At 40.2% G+C, this 20775-nt stretch overlaps 2 protein-coding genes across 3 annotated transcripts; both read right to left on the reverse strand.

Moving 5' to 3' along the window:
• Positions 1-1739: 1739 nt before the first annotated feature.
• LOC146673328 (uncharacterized) lies at positions 1740-7857 on the reverse strand. The gene is made up of 5 exons (XM_085402645.1): positions 7776-7857; positions 7144-7311; positions 4143-4220; positions 2258-2323; positions 1740-2137 (listed from the first exon to the last, which is right to left on the reverse strand). Exons 1-5 carry the CDS (start codon positions 7855-7857, stop codon positions 2058-2060), a joined length of 474 nt encoding a protein of 157 aa, XP_085258771.1. The 3' UTR covers positions 1740-2057.
• Positions 7858-11503: 3646 nt separating this feature from the next.
• LOC146673329 (CD276 antigen homolog) lies at positions 11504-19122 on the reverse strand. 2 transcript variants are annotated; one of them, XM_085402026.1, is made up of 3 exons: positions 18697-19122; positions 14689-15018; positions 11504-14450 (listed from the first exon to the last, which is right to left on the reverse strand). In XM_085402026.1, the coding sequence occupies exons 1-3, from the start codon at positions 18758-18760 to the stop codon at positions 14320-14322; spliced, it is 525 nt and encodes a 174-aa protein (XP_085258152.1). In that variant the 5' UTR covers positions 18761-19122; the 3' UTR covers positions 11504-14319. The 2 variants fall into 2 exon arrangements, with proteins under 2 accessions (XP_085258152.1, XP_085258151.1); XM_085402025.1 differs by having other exon boundaries at positions 11504-14456; positions 18697-19115.
• Positions 19123-20775: the final 1653 nt, after the last annotated feature.

Consider the following 20775-nt stretch of genomic DNA (forward strand, 5'->3'; position numbering starts at 1 on the left):
ACTTGTACTTCCTGACCTTGCTCCCTGTCATTTGTGCAAAATGTATGGGAACCTGTCGACATTAACTTTACAACAGTTTGTTTTTCAGACAGTTTATTATCAAGTAGTCATGGCAGCAACATTTTAAATGTTTAGTGAGCTAAACGAAAAAAAGGGGTGTTCACTTTGGATCTGAGCAATGCTGCCAAAGACTCTACAGAGAGCAAGGCCAGATAAATAAAGATTTGATGGGTGAGCAGTTTGTCTGTGGCATCCAAGTTTTTGTTTTTATCTTTATTGGCTCGGACAGTAAAGTAGAGGGAACATCTGCAGGAAACACCCCAGCCACAATTTAAACCCAGGCTGCCGCAGCAGGGACTCTGGCTCTTGGTGCATGGGTCACATCCTCAGCCAGGAGATCTATAACCAATTCAAACTTCCAATTCAAGCAAGGGAGCTGCTCACTCATCACTTCCATGTTTAGTTGTTATAACTTATTAGCTCAACCTACAACGAGTTCATCAGAATGTGAAAAACTGAGCGTCTGATACTCAAGATGCTTTCAAACCCCCCACTAAATGTGTCCCCCAGTGCCTACAGCTTCATAGAAAATAACTGAATGCAAATCTAGGTATTCATGTTAATTCTGTCTTATTTTTATATCACTAACTAACAACAGCAGCCAACTCTAGGCATCTGTATATAGTAGATAAGCCAAAGGAAAACCACAACCATTAGGCAATCCGTGTGAGCAGCAGTTAGTGCCCGTGGGAAGAAAGAACTCGTTTTTAACAGGAAGAAAACAGCAGCAGCTTTATAAATCATATAAAATGTGATTGTTAATTGTTTTTGGGATGACCCACGTCTGTTTCAGCCTCACATTCGAGTCCTGAGTTGTGTGGTGGCAGTTTGTGAAGGTAAGTGTTTCCAGAGGCCCCAGTTTAATGTTACCAGCAGTGAACTGATGTGACAGGAGCCCCATCTTAAAGACTTAGATGGCTTTTTTAGTGGCCTGTCATACTAAACATCTGTGGTGACAAGTTTAGTTTAGGTCACCTTCTCATGTGTTTGCAGAGCTCATCTCTTTTATTTCCTGCTGTTAAATTGAGGACAGTGTGCTGCCTCAACGTGAGACAAAGCTAAGCAAACCCACTCAGCACTTGTTCTGTTACTCTGCAGTTTGAAGACAAACTGTTTTTGAATATTGTTTGAACATCAGCTCAGACCCCTTTGTGGCTTCACATCCTGTTTACAGCTACGCAGGCTAACGATGGATGGAAGCAGACTTTAAATGTGATTCGAGACCATTTCAAAGTGCACTGACAGATTTAACAGGAGGAGCTCAGAGCTGGATCAGGAAACATGACCAGTGTGAGTCACGTTCACGTTTAGTGAATCGGAAAATAAACGCTTCGTGTCAGCTGAAAAGTCACTTTTTTAGTGTTTTTGTTTAGAAAAAAATTAACAAACATCAACATCTTTTCTCTTTTTTACCACGTGAGCTGGTGCTGTCTGGTTTTTGGGTGATATAAAAATAAATATGTAAATTAAACTCTTTGGTCTCAAACGTGTACATCCTGTACTGAAGGGTTTTTCTGTGCAGTTTTCAGCCACTCATCGCTTTTTTGACTCTGTGGTTATTCAGTTTTTTTCTGTATTGAAGAGAGGTGTGTATCAGTTAGCCACAACCAACAAGTCAAGTTTTCCATTTAATGTCTTTTTGAACCCTTGAGAGAAAAACATTTATACAAATATTTATTAGTCCTTCAGAGAAATTACATCACTGCTGCAGGAGACGACAAACATGAATACAATATAAATAACAGTAAAAGTTATCAAAGATATCACATGAACATATTTATATTATTTATCATTGCTGATTTTGTAACAAACACAGTTAAAGCACCAGTTATAAATAGGATGTGATATTTAGGCCACATAATTTAGCCAAAACGATGAAACATGATTCCTTATAGTCATTCGTTATGAGAAAACAAAAGAATGACATGTAGTTACTTAGAGACGCTACTGCACTGCTGGTCCATACGTCCTCTGGTCTGAGGTGCTGGGGGGACCAGTTAGAGACCAGCAGGTGGACATGAGTGGTTGGACTGGTGGACCAGTAAAGAGTAGATGGCGTCTGTCTCTGGTTTGAAGTCTGAACACAAACACAGTTCAAACAACATTACAGTATTGTTTTTGACAGAGATTAGACTTACTGAGTCTCAGTGAAGATGTGGTTTGCTCGGCTCTGTACAAAGTTAAAGAGCAGCTGTACCTTTGGGACTCCTTGATCTGAAGTCGCCTGTTCTCACTTCTGAGTAGATTGTAGTTGAATCGCTCTCTGTAAAGAAAAATGCAGAAATTAAGAATTTACACACATTACATTACTGTTATTTTCTATACTGCAGCTATGGCAAAATATTTGTCCTGTTCTTCATGAAGAGATTAAGTGAAAATCTTTTTATGGCTGCATAGTTTCTTCCCCCCTTCTCAGCAGCTCTTCTGTGAAACACAGTAACCACACAGAACCTTGGGGGGATGTTTGCATGAAAAGGAGGGCAGGCGACCACAAAGCTGCTGTCTTCTTTCAGGCTGACATATTTCACCACAGAGCAAAAAGCAAACTTGTTCTGACAACATGAACACTGTTACTGCCTGATCTGGAATCAGCAAGAGGAAGTAGCTTGTGTGGTTTTTAAACAGAATTTAAAAAAGTCAGTACTGACTCATTGGTGTGTTCAGTTTCTTTATACCCTCCTGAAACACCCGAGTCCCACAGTTGATCTGTCAAATCCTTTATTTTAAACATGTACTGTAGCCTCTCATGATTTACTCTCCATCTTGCTTGCACAAACACTCAAAACAAAGTTAAAAAAATTTAAAATGATTAAAAGAGCTTTAAAATATATTTAGAAATGCCTCTTAATTATAAGTACAAGTGCTTGAATAGGATACAGAATTCATTCAATGACTGGCAATCAAAAACACATTGTTCATCTGGAATTCCAAGTTCAACCAACAGATAGACTCTGTTCATCGCTGCAGTGGTGTTGTAGGAGGTTGAAAGCGTGATCACGTGCTATGAGCCTCTTTTGTTAAGAAGGAGATGTCACCAGGCTGATAATCAACAGGGGTAGATAGTGCTTGACATCAACTGGTTGTCAATCAATGATTAACTCAAGTAATTTAAATCAAATAACTTAAAAAACTTAATTAAAAAAATTATGCTGGACATCTGAAACTCAGTTTGTATGGCCCTCGTGTGCTTCCATGCATTCCTAACAATGTCAGGGCCCTAATGAAACTGCAGATTCTGTCCTGGGAGATCTGGTTCAGGACGTCACTTAAGATCTAGACAGTCTGAGATGCAACTATGAAGCATTAGATGGACTGAAAAATAACATCCCAGAGATGTTCTCTTGGATTTATGTCAGTTGAGCCTCAGGGCCAATCAATAGTATCAGTTCCTTAACCCTGCATACTCTCACCACAGGGCATTCCTAGGAGGAACCTGGGGCCCACTGCAGTAGCATAAAATCTGACAATAGACATTCACACCAGTGGCCTGCTGGAAGCAGACTTTTTTTAATAGCAGGTTGTTCTAAGTGACAACGGATAGCAATGAGCTTTTCTACACACTGTGCCTTATTTACAGTATTTACAGCTCAACTCAGTTCCAAGAATTTGTCTGGATGGAGCTCCACTGTCTTTGCAGACAGTTCTGCAGCCCTGTGGCCATGATCACATGAGGCTGTGCCCTCAGCCATCTTGCCCCACCTTTGTCTCTTACAGCTGAGCCACAAACCACAGCCAATGGCCACAGGAGTATCTTGGATGTTATTTACCTGCCAGTTTATTAGTATTAGCAATAGTTATTATACCACTTATTTGCTGAAATAAGATTTTATGTATCAAATCATATGAGGTTTATAAAATATCTAGGCTAATGCAGAGCATTAATGGTCTCGGGGAGTGGACACTGAAAGAGTTTTACAGGCAGAGGTTAATTAATTGCCCCTTTCCTCTGCTTTCCAACAAAACTGTGACTACAGCTCCTGCTAGCTGTGACCTCCAAGTCACCCATTTAAGCTGCTAAACCAAATCCTTAGTGTCTGGCTATAAAATCAAACCATGATGGAGATGAAGAAACGCAGTTTTACCTCTCATCTTCATTTCACTCTGTTTCTCTTTGACCATAATTTGTCCATAACTGACATCTTCTGCAGCTCGATCATTCTCTGCAAAACACAAAACGCACAGAGCTCATCACTGAGATGGAATTATAAATACTGATATCCCATAAATCGTTAGCTTCATAGCATAAGTGCCTAAGTCATTGACTTAGTCAAATGACTTAGGCACTTATGCTATGAAGCTAACGAAATGTAAAGCAGTACAGTTATACAGTACAGCACAATACATATGTATATATATCTAAAAAGTTGATTCTGTTCATCTGGACGTAACGTTTTCAGCATTTTCATTTCGTCACTCATCCAAGAGGTCAGTTCCTTGATCATTAATATGCAAATTGTGATGACCATTGATCAACAACCACTGATCATTAATCAAAGACTCAAGGGGGAGTCTCTTGGCCTCCAGTAACACTGTGAGGAGCTTTGGAGTAATTTTTGACATGTCCTTCAACGCACATATTAAACAAATATGTAAGACTGCTTTCCTCTATTTGCGCAACATCTCTAAAATTAGAAATATCCTGTCTCAGAGTGACGCTGAAAAACTAGTTCATGCATTTATTACTTCCAGGCTGGACTACTGTAATTCATGATGCATTGAGTTTTTCCTTTCCAGTCACCTTTCTCACTCACTATGTATTAAGATAAGATACCTTTATTAGTCCCACGCGTGGGAAATTTGTTGTTAAGGCTGTCGACCTTTGCCAGCGCGATCTTACCCTTCTGACCATACATACATTAAACAAACATCACATGGGGAAGACAGGTCGGAGAGGTATAACAATGGAAAATGCACCACATGAGGAAAGACAAGAAGAAAAAATAACTCCCCCAGACTGAGCTCCAACAGGGAGATCAGTTTGAGAACAGAGAAAAAAAAACACCTCAGCACATGAATCATCACATCTCACAACATACAAGACGTAAGCTTCGAAGGTGTTTGGAGGGGGTGGGGGGTGGGTGGGGGGGGGGGGGGGGGGGGGGGTGAGTGTAGGTTTGTGTGAGTGTGTTCCGTGTTCAAACGAGAGAAAGTGTCCCTTCATTAGGCAAAAGTCAACAGTCTTCGGTCGACGCGGGTGGCCTTGAATGAGGAGGGAGAAAGTCACATGAAATGAAGATGGTAGCTATTTTGGTTAGTGCGAACAAACTGCTCCCAATTTTACAGTTGTCTCATGTCACTCCGTCACTGGTCACAAGTCTCTCGTTGGAGAGCTGTGAGCCTCTTCACAATGTTATCCATTTTGCTCATAGGGCATAAGTGTTCACGATAGTTGTGAGCCTCTCCGAGATGTTGTCAGTTGCTGTCAGATGTCAGATGTTGTCAGTCGGTCTCAGTACTCACAGCAGCCGAGATGTCATCTGTGCTGCACCTGATGAGCCTATTCTGAGAAGCCACAGCTCACTCCACTGTTCCAATCAACATAGCGGGCAGCCTTCTGAGGGTTTGAACAGCCGTTTCTGCTTTCTTTATCCTTCGATAAGCCAGGGCCAAGCCAGCGCCGATCAGCAAGAACCCTGTTATCATGGTTTCGAAAAGGTGTCTTCAATGTTTTGTCACGGGCTCTTCCGAACCGAGGCTTCTTGTCGAGGGTGTCAATTGCATTCAGGGACCAGTTGATCAAATCCATAATTCTTTAGGTTTTTAGAGAACAAGTCTGGGAGACTCTCTTAGGGTTAGAGAATAAGCGAGACTATACAAAGACATGAGAAGCCAAGCAGAAAAGATAAGGGAGAGGGAGAACAGAGAAGGAGAAAGTGCGACGGCCTCCGTCAAGAGCCAAGAGGATCTCTCTGCTTTGAATCATATCTGTTATTAATCTTAATCTTAAACAAATAACCTTAGCTTATAAATTTGACCTGCTTAAAATCTCTTGGTGAAAATTCTGGTGTAAAACAGCTGTTTTCAAAGAAGGAAATTAATCCACAGACATAAACATGGAAACATTTTTTAAATTTCTAAAATTCATGTGGTTAATGAGATTAAGTTTCATGGAAACAGCTAATTATCTAGATGTATCCACTTTTGAAAGATTGTTTCTGCTTTTTGCTCCAGTGTAACCACAATCAAAAATAATTTCCACCAAACTAAAACCAAGTCAAACTCTTACAACATTTAAGCTTTTTGTAATCATGAGGAGATAAATTCCAAAAATGTTCCTGCTCTTTTCAACTTTTACTAAAGCTCTTGTAGAGAAATTATATGTGCTGCATATTTTGGCAGTTGTCACAAAGCTGGGGTCTAATTGGATAGAGAGAGACATAATTCACAATGGGAAACATAAATTGCATAATAATAAATAAAATGTTGCACATTTTTTGAACGGTCTATTGATAGAATCTAGAATTGTGCCAAGTTGGGTAAAATTACAGTTTCAGTGCTGTCTGCTGAGTTTCATCTCAGCCAATTAGATTCCCATAACTGAATCTCAGGACTGCATTTGTGGTTTTGGAGCATTTTTAATGCAATTATCTTACAGATAATACAACTCCTGTGTGGATAAGAGTACTCGAGAAGTTTGTGCTCCAGTTTTGACCAATGAAAATCTAACATTGTGTTTGGATGCTACTTAACAGTAATTAGCATGATTCTGTGACTGTGTTATGCTCCCATAAAGTCTGCAGATACAAAAAAGCTATGGCTTTCATAGTAGCTGATGAACAAGACAATTCATCCTGCTATTCAAATTTGGTTACTCCTGGTTTATAAAAAACAAAACAAAACAAAGATTCCTCTGAATGGTTGTTTCCCTTTTTTTAATCTTTTGCGATTTTTCTTTTCCAAATAACTTGTCACATTGTTAAAGTGTCGCTACAAAAATGGAAAACTGAAAAACGTTTCATTATTCATAGATTTATAATTTGAGTTTAGATTTCTTAAAGACTGTACAGCTAAAAAACAAATGTAATCCCAATAAAATAAAATCACACATGTAAAATCTGCAACATTCAGACGTCTGAGTCTCACCTTCAGGTTTCCTGTGAACACATCGTCTCACCAGCAGAACCAGTAACACCAGTAGAACCACAACACAGACTGATCCAACACATGACAACACAGGGACAAGATAAGAACCAGGGTTAGAGGTTAGAGGTGGAGGTGTGGATGTAGGTGGAGGTGTGGTTGGGGGTTTGTCTAAAATAAAGCAAACACAGTCATTAAGTTGTCGTCACATTGTGAATGTTGAAACCTGCAGAAACACAGACAGGTGAGTGTGTCACCTGTGACAGTGATCCAGCTGGATGGAGACTCTCCATGACCGCTGATGTCACACTTGTAGAGGCCTTCATCAGACCTGGAAACATGCTGGATGGTCATGTGACCTGTAGGCTGCTTCCTGATGAGGGAGCCATCTTTATAGAAAGCAGCTGGGAGGTTGGAGGGAGTGGTCTTTGTTTTACAGAGCAGAGTGACGTCATCTCCCTCCATCACAGGGAGGACAGGACTCTGCAGGATCACTGATCCACCTCAACACAGAGACAAACTACAGCATTTCATCCATTTACACACAGCTTCATCAACACTAACTCCACACACTCAGCTTACCAGTGACTGTCAGGTTAACCATGTTACTGATGGGACCCTCTCTGGACTCACACCAGTAAACTCCACTGTCCCATGGGTCGATGTAACTGATGTTACAGGAAGAATTAGTTGAACCAGCTGGTTTTCCCCACCCATCTCCACACTGAGTCCTCTGTCGCGTGCTTGTGTTTCTCCTCAGAGTCCATCCAGCAGAGCTGTCGTCCTCCTCACAGCTCAGAGACACAAAGTCTCCTTTAAAGAACTGAGATCTGCTGGGACTCACAGTCAGACGAGCTGTGAGGGTTAAAATGAAAAAAAGAAGAAGATCTGTTTACTTTACATTCTAAACCCCATCAGGTCATATCAGTGAGCATTTCTCAGGTTTAAACTGTGACAGAAGAAGGTTACTGACCTTGGTTTGTTGTGCAGCTCAGCAGTGAGATCAGAACTAAAGAGAAATGACACTCAGGTTGATTTGAGGTGAACATAAAGAACAACTCCCAAAAAGTTTCCTCAACCTTATACGTATTTTTTGGACCTGATTTGAAGAATTCAAAGATTTCAAACAAACACAGAGATTCTACTTACAGAGCAGACACAGCACAGATGTTTCCTTCATCGTCCTTCTCACTCATTTGAGCTTTTTTTCATTTCTGTCACTGACACCAAGTAAAGCCCGCCCTCTTCCTCTGAGCACCAGCTTTCTATTGGTTCAAACACAGTGAGGGGGGACTATAAATATTCATTTTCTAAAATCATCAAATGACTTAAAAAAAACAAACTATATGCACACAGCAGGGATTTTTTTTCTTAATTCGCATTTTTTCTGAATTAAGACATTTGTCAGTTCACATATATGAAAAGAAATATGGCAAAAAATGTCCTCCGCTCTCAGTGATCTGTAGTTTGGTTAATGAACAAATCCATGTCCAGGGACGCTGCTGTTATGGAGCTGAACTGGAACCATTGAGACACTGAGGCCCTCTGAACACATTTTAATTACAGCTGTGCAGAGACACACTGATGACTGACTGGAACACTATGATTCACATTTTACATTAACACCATCCTCACACATGTTTATATATGGCCACTAGAGGGAGATGTTGGACTTTAAACACTAACATGGATAAAAGCAGATCACCAGTGATGCTTCCAGAGTTTGATATTAACATGCTGAACTCATAAAATAAGGTTTCATAATGAAAAATACTGTTGGGACTTTGTGGGGGTTCAGATGTCTCCTGATTATGCTGTAAGCACATTAAAATAAACTTTTTAATTCCAGTTGACATATTTAAACATATATAATAACATAAACATATTTTTTAATGATTTTTTAATGAAAAAAAAATCTATTTTCTGCTTAAAAACTGTATTTTAAGATTGTTAATTTATGGAATAAACTCAAAAGACAACCTTAAAAGATGCAGGGTACCTATTAGCAACATAGTGACAGTCGTTTTTTTAGTTGTTTAGTCGACAGTCGTTCTATTGTAAAAGTAAAGATTTGTGAATTTTTTTTCAAGACTTTTATTGTGAAACATTTGTAAAATAAATTTGTGATCAAACTTTAGCTGTTGTCTGCATAAGGAAATATGGTAGCTTCAGGGCTGATATTAACATCTAACAACTAGTTACTGATTTACACATTATTTCACCAAAGCAGAAAAAAACTCTAAAAGAAAGAATATGGGAGACATGGGTTGATATGCCTTACATTTTTAAAGAATAATACTAATAAAAACACATAAAATCATGTGGTTAGACTAACATGTTGAGAGAACAAACAGGAGACCTTGTTTTTGAAAGCTGGAATCAGGACAATGGCAAAATATTGATAAAGGTGGAATCAGTTTTTATCCTGACACCCAGACACCTGACAGCTCATATAAAGACAGGACTTTTAGACATTCCATAACAATTTCATACAGTTCTGATGAGAGTGGGCTAATGTTAATGTGTAGGCTTCACCATAGTTTCGAAAGCCTAAACAAAAGAAGAGAACACTTTGAATGGCAAATATGGAGGAAAATGGTTGATGCGCTCAGATACAAACCTGGCTGGTGGGGAGAACATAGGATTTAAATCTTAAACAAGCTTTCTTAACCTGTTGTGCTCCCCGGTAGTGATGGGCTATTGGAACAAGGCCTCATTCACATCATTCTTTTTCCCTGATGTACAAAAATGCTATTTTTTTGTCCAGTTGCTTGGTTGTAAAAAAAAAAACCCCAACAAAACAAAAACACCATGTGATGAGAGGTGGCTGTCTGAAACTGTTCATGCAAAAACGTGTTATTGAGAGGCCATCAGCCAGTTAGCAAACAAAATAAACCTGATATTCCTCCTTTTCCAATATTGTAAGACCAAGTTTACAGACCATAATTAAATTATTCAGTATGACCCAAAGTGAGTGACTAAGTCCATAAACTCAGGAGCAAAGTGTTTTGGAGGTCATTTTAGAAAGCTGTTTTCACGCTAACCTCTATAGGACCAGATGTCTTCTTTTTCATCTATTGCTATCTGGTGTTTTTCATGTTAATGCAGCTTTAAGACACTTCTGCACTGGCTTCGGTTTTCAGACTTGGATGCTTTGCTCATGTTTTATACTGTCTATTTGCAGTGCCCTCTCATCCAAATATATTCACTTCTTGTTCCCAAAAAGCAACTCGGCCTCAGACGTTCTTATTTTCACTGCACTGAATGTTTATTATTTGATGAAGCCAACAGGAACACATCTGAATATGAGCAAAAATCAGACTTTAGCTTAAAAGCCATCTTGTTGTTGGGCTTCTTCTTGATCCCACCTGTGTTTGTTCTGTTGAAATCCCATAGTTGTTAAATCTCCCAATTCTTTAATCTTTGGGCTGAATGAAGAACAACACTTGGTGTATAAATGCTCAATTCACACTCTCTTTATTCTATACAACATCCACATTCTTTCTCTCTCTCAGTGAGCCTAAGTTATGACCTTGGCTTCCTGTGCAGTATGTTCTGTTCTTTCTAATCAGACAAATAAGGCCATGATTCTCTGAAAACAGTATTTCTTATACCTCAGCAGTTTAATGCATCATATACAAATTCATTCACAGTAAATCAGCAGTCTAATCCCAGTCCATGAGGGCCTTTGTCCCTGCAGGGTTTAGATCTCACCCTGGGTCAACACACCTGAATCACATGATTAGTTCATTACCAGGCCTCTGCAGAACTTCAAGACATGTTGAGGAGGTAATTTATCCATTTAAATCAGCTGTGATGGATCAAGGAGACATCTGAAACCTGCAGGACACCGGCCCTCGTGGACTGAGATTGGGGACCTCTGGTCTAATGTAATACAAACCAGTCTAATAAGTGTAATAGTTATCACCTTCTTCTAAGTCAGGAGAATAATGCAAACTAAAACTACATAATAATTTCACAATCTTTAATTAGACATATAACGTGGCATAAGATAGTATAATAATCTCACATAGTTCAGAGTGAAACAGTGCGAGAGTAACGTGATTTGTTCACAGCAACATCAAACCAATTTGCCACTTTGTGAACAATCTCCCATCTACTTTTGTCTTGTTACAGGGACAGACTCAAATCTCAGGTTCATTGCTCTGTTACAGTTAGACCACCTCAGTGAGCAGGTTTCCTTTTTCGTTATATCTTTTTAACTGCACATGAAGTACCATGGAGCTGCTGTGGTACTTTGTTTCCATAACAATGCTCAGTTACTCTTCACTGTAACCAGCTTCTCCAAACAACCCCTTGACACTGTGTTGTGTACACAATGATGGACAGAGGCTAGTTTGTTTGTTAGTGAACTTGTTTATTGTGTTGATAATAAGACACGTCAGGTCAGGCAGGCTGGATCAGACATTATATTACAAAAGAACAATGCACTAAATAGCTAGCTTCTGTATTACTATGATGCATATTTTTGGATTCTTGGAGTGCGTATTCCACGTTAGAAACAGATTTATACAACATATTTAGGACCCATTCCAATACTAACACATAACTCAAAAATCTTTGTATCGGACAATATTTCAAAAATAAAATGAAATAAAATACAAGACAGATTTACTGAGACAACAAGACAATGAACTTGTTTTATTACCCAGAGGTTGTGGATTGTTTATGCTCTGACTCCATTCATAATCAGACGATTGCATTTGTGGTTCTTCAAACATGTTGGCAACATGGAAGTTGCAGAGTGCCCTCTGGTGGACAAACTTTAGCAGTTATAACATATTTGAGAGGCATTTTTTGTGACTCTTTGTTGCGTTTTAATTCTTACTTATCAGGCAATAGATGAAAAATGCATGGGATAACTGGCTGATATAGCAGTTCCATATACTGGGTACATATTTGTACACAAAACAGACAGAGTGGTATGTTCAATGCTGTGTCGCATTAACTGGCAGCATATTCATGCATTTATCTAGTACTTATGAGAAGAGGTATCACTTCCACATTTACATAGAGAAGACAAACTGTAAAGATACTTTCAGCTATTCCCTACTAACAATTGGCAGATAACTCTGTCTGACTCAACCCCAAAAGCATTTTGTACAGCTGGAACTGAACCAGTGACCTTTCATTCACCAAGTAAATGTGTAAAACAGCACATCAAACTAAATGTAATAATCAGTTCTCAGTTTTAAAGCTTGTTACAGGGATAACAGAGTTTGGCATAGTAACAGTGTTTATATTGACTTACATACAACCAACATACTGTTAATTTTGCATTTGACTGATTGCAGTTCAGGTAAAATCTGCATCACCTGGTTCAAAAAGCCTCTGATTATTTGTTTACACAAATAAATACCCTGAGAAAAACATTACATTACTAATACATAAAAAAACAAACAATGAGCAAAAAAAAGAATCTAAAAAATAAATCAAAGATATGTGACCAGCTCTTGAAATGTTTAAACTTCAGTAACAGTCTGAAGAGTCTTTCATTAAAGAAACAGTTGGAGTTTGATAGATAAGTGAGGAAACATTGGATGTTGAAGGTACATGGAACTTTCTTTGGTTTCATAATACAAACATAATAGTAACCTGTCAGACTTTATTCAGCTCACCAATCAACTTCAAACACCATCAGACAGATTATTTATCATCTATCCAATCATCCATACAGACGTGGACAAAATTGTTGGCATCCTTTGGTCAATGAAAGAAAAACAGTGGTCACAGAAATAACTTTAATCTGACAAAAGTAATAATAAATAATAATTCTATAAATCTTAACCAATGAAAGTCAGACATTGCCTTTCAACCACGCTTCAACTGAATTATTTAAAAAATAAACATTTAACCCTAACCCTTTCTTTGTCCATGTGATCAAAGGGACTTGTTAATCCAAGGTGTGTCCACTAATCAGCATCACAGGTATCTACAATGTTGTAATCAGTCAGTGGGCCTATATATAGGACTCCAGGTAGTCACTGTGTTGTTTGGTGACATGGTGTGTACCACAGTCAACATGGACCAGAGCAAGCGAAGGAAAGAGGTAACTCTGGAGATTAGAAATTAAATCATGAACAAGCATGTTAAAGGTAAATGATATAAGACCATCTCCAAGCAGCTGATGTTGCATGATGATGCAACAGATGTTCCTGTGACTACAGTTGCACATGTCATTCAGACATTTAAGATCCAGGGGACCGTAGCCAACCTCCCTGGACGTGGCCGCAGGAGGAAAATTGATGACAGATCAAAGAGATGGATAATCCGAATGGTAACAAAAGAGCCCAGAGACAACCAAGGAGGACACCATTGTTGAAAACAAATCATAAAAAAGCCAGACTGGAGTATGGCAAACTACATGTCAACAAGCCACAAAGCTTCTGGGAGAATGTCCTGTGGACAGATGAGACAAAAATTGCACTTTTTGCCAAGGCACATCAGCTCTATGTTAACAGATGGAAAAATGAAGCATATCAAGAAAAGAACACTGTCCCTACTGTGAAACATGGGGGAGGCTCGGTTATGTTCTGGAGCTGCTTTGCACAGGGCGTCTTGAATCTGTGCAGGGTACAATGAAATCTCAAGACTATCAAGGGATTCTAGAGAGAAATGTGCTGACCAGTGTCAGAAAGCTTGGTCTCAGTTGCAGGTCATGGGTCTTACAAAGAGGACAATAACCCAAAACACACAGCTAAAAACACCCAAGAATGGCTAAGAGGAAAACATTGGACTATTTTAAGGTGGCCTTCTGTGAGACCTGACCTCAATTCTATTCTAAAATATGCAGTCTGGAAAAGGTGCCCTTCAAATCGGAAACAACTGGAACAGTTTGCTCATGAGGAGTGGGCCAAAATACCTGCATAGAGGTGCAGAAGTCTCATTGACAGTTACAGGAATCGTTTGATTGCAGTGATTGCCTCAAAAGGTTGTGCAACAAAATATGAAGTTGTGGGTACCATCACTTTTGTCCAGGACTGTGGAAGCATGGTTGAAAAGCAATGTCTATTTATTATTACTTTGGTCAGATTAAAGAAATTTTATGTGACAACACCAAGAAGTTGGTAGCTCGATGAGAGACTCTGAGTCAATCCGTTAAAATCTTTGGGACATTTCAAAACAAGCTGCTTATCAGCAGGAAGGGTCTGTTGTTCTCTAGACTGCAAAACCAACAGCAACAAGAAGAAGCATGCTAGAAACTGTCAGACAAACCTTCAGCCCAACAGATCCATTTTCCCTCTGTCTATCCTCCTTCCCTCCATCCTCTGTGTCTCCTCCTGTCTGACCTGCAGCTGAGAAACAGGTGTGAGGTGTCAGCTGTCAGGTAGGTGATGAGTGAAGAACAGAACAGAATCCATTTCCTCTTCAAACTGCTGTCAGACATTATCTACTGCACTCTGATCACATCACTCAGACCAGCTGCTTTCTACAAAGTCTCATCAACAACATCTTTAGAAACAAACATCAACAACCAGGAAGCAGCTTCACCTCTGATCACACACACACTCAGCTCTACTCACTCACCTGGAGGATCAACATGAAGGTTGATGCTGCTGATGTGAGTCATAGGTCCTCTCACTTGCAGGACAACACCACACTTGTATGTTCCATTATCATTAGTCGTCACATTCTTCAGAATCAAAGACACGTCTCCATCCTTCATCTGTCTGACCTGCAGAGTGACACGGTCCTTAAAAAATGGATGCTGGTTGTCTGTAATAAACTGCGCATCCTTGTAATAAAGGACATATTCTTCTCCCAGGTCAGCTCTGCTCCACTCTACAACTATGATGTTGGTGTTTGGAGCTCGACATGGCAGAGTGACGTCCTGTCCAGCTGTGATGATTTTCTGGTCTGACAGAGGAAACAACACAGAGCAGAGAGGTTTAAGGTCATCAAAGTGCAACTGTTCACTTCTACAACAGCCACACACACACTTTCTAACCATCATCACAGTACATTACATTACAACAAAAAATAATACACCTTAAAATAAAATATACATTAACCAAATAATAATAATACTTTAATACTTACCAGACAATATACAAAAATATGTTTCTCTCATTGGTGATAAAGGTTTGTTATGTAAAAGAGGGGACAGATATCCTGCACATGCAGGTTTTATCTCCAAATGACCTTTGGAATTTCCATTTCAAGTCCCTGGATAATTCAGTATGGCTGCTAAATGACTTTTATACTGTGAAGCTTTAAAATATTAATGACCCCATGATTAACCACATTTTCTTTAGAAAGTCTAGTTCAGTGTCACTATCCACACCCAGGTTTGATTGCTGCCAGACCAGAATCAAGAAATCGCTTAAATAAAATTTGTCTGAGAAAGTGAAGCAGGCTTAACGATTTCAAAAGGCAATAACATCATGCTAGGCTCTTACACCAACGACAACTCATCCAGGAAGTTAAAAAACAAAACAAAACACACAAACACTTTATAAACTGCAGGCCTCACTTGCCTTCGTTCAGAGTTTGTGAATCAGTAATAAGAAAGAGACTGGGGAAAAAAACAGCATACATGGAAGAAAAGTACTCCTGACGAAAAAACAAACAAAGGCTCATCTCACGTTTGGCAAAAAACATCTTGATGATCCATTTGAGAAAATAACATAATTTGCTGCATTTCGTTGCCCTGTACCTGTGCATGTGCAATGACAATAAAGTTGAATTCTATTCTATTCTATTCTATAATTTCATAAAAAGAACATCATATCAAGAGTCAAACAAGGTGGTAGTCTTATGGGTTGGGGCTGCTGTGCTGCTTCAAGGTTGACTTGATTTAACTGTTGGAACCATAAATTCTGCTGAGGCTGCTGGAGTAAACTATAGCTGCAAGATGGTTGGTGTCTGTAATGGTGGTAACCCACAAACAAGATTGTGGTTTGAGGGTTACCACAGACTTATTGCCGGCAATCATCTCTGATTTTTGCGGATGATGTGGTTCTGTTGGCTTCATCGGGTGAGGGCCTCCAGCTCGCACTGGAACAGTTCGCAGCCGAGTGTGAAGCAGCGGGAATGAGGATCAGCACCTCCAAATCTGAGGCCATGGTTCTCAGCCGGAAAAGGGTGGAGTGCCCACTCCGGGTCGGGGATGAGTTCCTGCCCCAAGTGGAGGAGTTCAAGTATCTCGGGGTCTTGTTCGCGAGTGATAGGAGAAGGGAGCCGGAGATCGACAGACGGATTGGGGCTGCAGCTGCAGTAATGCGGACGCTGCACCGGTCAGTCGTGGTGAAGAGGGAGCTGAGTGTAAAAGCGAAGCTCTCAATTTACCGGTCGATCTACGTCCCTACCCTCACCTATGGCCACGAGCTGTGGGTAGTGACCGAAAGAACGAGATCGCGGATACAAGCGGCAGAAATGAGCTTCCTCCGAAGGGTGGCTGGCCTCTCCCTTAGAGATAGGATGAGAAGTTCGGCCATCCGGGAGGGGCTCAGAGTAGAGCAGCTGCTGCTCCACATCGAAAGGAGCCAGCTGAGGTGGTTCGGGCATCTGACAAGGATGCCCCCTGGGCGCCTCCTGGGTGAGGTGTTCCAGGCATGTCCCACCGGGAGGAGGCCCCGGGGCAGACCCAGGACACGCTGGAGAGATTATATCTCTCGGCTGGCCTGGGAACGCCTTGGTGTTCCCCCGGACAAGCTGGAGGAGGTGGCTGGGGAGAGGGAGGTCTGGGCCTCTTTGCTTAGGCTGCTGCCCCCGCGACCCGGCCTCGGATAAAGCGGATGAAGAAGATGGATGGGTTACCACAGATGAAGGGAGCCATTAAGCTGAAGGAGTCCTATTGGGCTTGGTTAGCCTGTGGGACTCTGGAACCAGCAGGCTACGTGGAACGCCGCTTGGCCAATGGCTGAAGGGAAAGCTCAGGTGAGGGAGGAGTTTGCGTCTGCCTTGAAGCGATTCTGGCAAACTGTGAGGCAGTTTACAGGGTAAAGCAGTACTCTACTCATTTCTCCCTCTTATTCACACATCAATTCTGTCACATTTCTACTGCAAAAGAGGGTTTTCTCTGTATTTTTGTAGTGTTTACCTGACAATATAAAATGCCTTGAGATAACTGGTGTTATCACAAAATTGTCTGCACCTCATCAGTGAACGTGTCCATCATCACTGCAAACAAGAAGGGGCTCGGAGCAGATCCCTGATATAATCCCACCACCAACTTCAACTCATGTGTAACTTCTACTACAAACCTTACCACCAGCTTTTTGTCTCCATACATGTACTCCACCATCCTCACATACTTTTCTGCCACACAGACTATGCAGTACCACAGTTCCTCTCTTTGCACCCTATCATGTGCTTTTGCTATATCCATGAGGACTCAGTGAAGCTTCTTCTGACCTTCTCTAAACTTCTCCATCAACATTTTACAAGCAAACATCACGTTTGTAATGCCCTTTCTTGCCATGATGCCACACCTCTCTGCTTACATTCAACAACCCTGTCATGCAACAATCATGTCCCATAGCTTCATGGTCTGGCTTATCAGCCCTGTCTAGCCTCTACAGCTCTACACATCACCTTTGTTCTTGAAAATCAGTACCAGTACATGTCACACACTTCTTCATTCCTCAGGCATCCACTTTTCCAGATTGTGTTAAACAATCTGGTTCAACAGTCCACTGCACTCTCTGCTGGTGATCGCCACACTTCCACATGCTGTTTGTACCAACAGCCCTTCCTCTCTTCATCGTTGTCATAGCTGCCCTGACTTCCTGCTACTGATCCTCTTTGATGTGGGATTGGGATTAAGCATTAGTACACTGGCTTGTAGACTTGTTAACTTTTGAAGTGAAAAAATGTTTACATTTTGCAAAGTTTTTGTTGGTGTCTGATTATTTATGACATATCGTTAGCTTCATAGCATAAGTGCCTAAGTCATTGACTTAGTCAAATGACTTAGGCAATTATGCTATGAAGCTAACGATATTATAGTTGGTTGCTGATTGGAGAGCTCTCTGTGAATTTGTGGGCCTAGGAGTCCAACAAACTGTAGAACCATAATTTTCACAGCCTGCAACATGTGATCCACTGAATGTTTACCACTTCTCCTTTTTTTTGCTTATTGCTATGGATTATAATGTAAATATAAAGACACGGGCGACCAGCAGGGGGCACTGCAGTAGGTTTAGCTCATAAATAAGACTAATGGTGACTGTTGGTGGACAATTTGGAGTGGTAGCCCACAAACGGGAAGTGGTTGGTGTAGTATTTTTTTAATAAGCACTACAAGAACAGCACCTTGCTAGCCACGGTTTACACTCTCAAATAGCGGTGGTTTCTGGGATAAAGAAAAGTCGAAACCCCCCGAAAACCCTCCCACACAGTGTTATATCGTGTAACACTACCGTGAGTGGATCTCAAGTGAAGGAGACTCCACCCAGCCTCGTGTTGAATTCATACGCGAACACACAGAATAACTATGAAAATAATTATTTGGGAAATTAACCAGGTCAATGCTTTTTAATCTTCTTCATCTCGGAGGACATCGCAGTTTGGTTTCTAACGGTTAAATCTCACCTGCAGAAACAGACGCGAAGACAAAGATCAAACACCAGAGTGACGCAGATGTTCCAGCAGCCATTTCCGTATTTTTAACTTCTGATGATGATTAGCTTGTTCTAAATGTTAGAGGATTGGTACTTTCGATGTATTTCAGAATCTAAGTTTAAAGCCTGGATACATTAATTAACATTAATTATTTAATCTTTAAACGAGGTTTCAAGTCAGAACTACTTCTCCGCCCACTGCCCCCTCACCGTGACCAATTCACTGTCTTTTCGGAACGCAACTATGTGCATAATGACTATTGATATGTCTCGGTGAATAACTCGTGCTAGGCGCCTTGACCAGGCTGTCTGTGAACTGTAATGAACGGTCAGTGGGTTGTATTGTTAGCAATGGACGAACAACTCCGCTTTGCTACGAACAACAACAAATCCTTCTGTGTCGTTTCTCCAACTAACGGTAGTGCCACAATTTTCAAGGTAACGGGAACGCAGCATCAGTCGACACACCTCTACGTCACACTAATGGCGCATTTTGACCAATCAGCACTGGCTTGCAGCATTTCAAAGGTCTTTTTTTTTACTCAGGAAATAGTTTGCGCTCCCAAAGCCGCAACACTGTAACGTAACCCGATTAAACTCATTGATGCTATGGTTGAACGGCTGGGCTAAATGTTGAGGTGAGAGGTGTCTGCGCAGGATTGTTAGAAACTACAGATTTTTTTGGCATAACGATTGTGATCGTTTAATCGTACCGCCAATCACACGAAACGGAAGTAGGGTTGCCAACTCCCTGAAAAATAAATAAGGGACACCTCGTGGCCAGGGCCGGACGACCCAGTTGTCTTCACCCTTCCCAGTATGGTGAATTTTCTAGCTCTTTTTTTGTGCGTGAAATTATTTTTTTAACCATTTTACTTGAAGTTGATTTAAGTAGATGCATATTCTATTCTTTGTGATATGAACACATGTGAAACAAATGATCATTTAGCCATTTATTTTTAGCTCAAAATGACAACATTAACACTTTACTGTCTCTTTCTTAAACAGAAGCCTGTCATGCTTAACTTTTGAGAATATAAGTAAATCTTTCTTTAAAAGAACTCTGTCCTGCTTAACTTAAAATAATAGAAAACAATAGAAAGAAAAACATTCTTGTAACTGTGCACAAAGGTCTACAACTGCTTTATTACCTATTCAGGTTGTGTATCATGTTTTAAAAAGTAACTAATTTCATTTAAAATAACTAATAGGTAAAGTAAAATGATTGACCTTTTTGGAGAAGTAATCAGTAATTAGTAATGAATTAGTATTTTCAAGTAACTTGACCAACACTGCTAATAACACAGCACAATACTTGTTTTAAAACACATCCATGGATCAAGCCTGGTGGACCACATTCACTGCCTCCCTCTTAGTGTTAAGTGGGGAAAAGTGTGGCTGTTCTCACTTTAACTTGGAAATCTGATTTGAGAAGGGAACATTCCAGATTCAAATTCCATCTGGGAACTTGGAAATTTAGATTTAATCTCAAACACAGTGAGCGCATAAAGCAAGAGCTGAGATAGGATCATTGGTGAATTTTATTTCCTTTTCATAGCTTTCAGATTATGCCTACCACTTATTTTACGTTGCTGCTGTCCAGCCTACTCTATGTTTTTTTATAACACTCTGCACACCACCAGGTTTTCCACTGATAGCTTTAAGTGAATCAGCTTGTTGGTGCAAAAATGTTATGTGTCAAACTGAGTTATCTTTGGTGGTTTGGATTGGGCTGCTTCTCCTGATTCATCCCAGGCAAATATTGAAATACAGTAAATACATGATTAGCCCTTTACTGTATCACCTTAGAAACTCTTGTGTGTTGTTTCATGATTTAAAAATAGTTTGCTTTTGCATTTTTTTTTCTAGTTTGTTTGGGGTTTCTTATGTTTCTGTTGTGTTTTGTGTGGTTTTTCAGCATCTCTTATATTTGTTGGCGTTTTCCTTAGTTGCAGTGGCCTCTCAGGGCCACAGTACAAATATTCCAGTGCATTGTAGTTTATTCACATGTTGTTAGATTTTTATAATTTATATGTCAGTTGTAGCACGT

Source organism: Rhamphochromis longiceps, linkage group LG3 (assembly GCF_057381845.1).
Source record: "Rhamphochromis longiceps isolate RC_006_pf linkage group LG3, R_longiceps_female_GT1.1, whole genome shotgun sequence".
NCBI lineage: Eukaryota > Metazoa > Chordata > Actinopteri > Cichliformes > Cichlidae > Rhamphochromis > Rhamphochromis longiceps.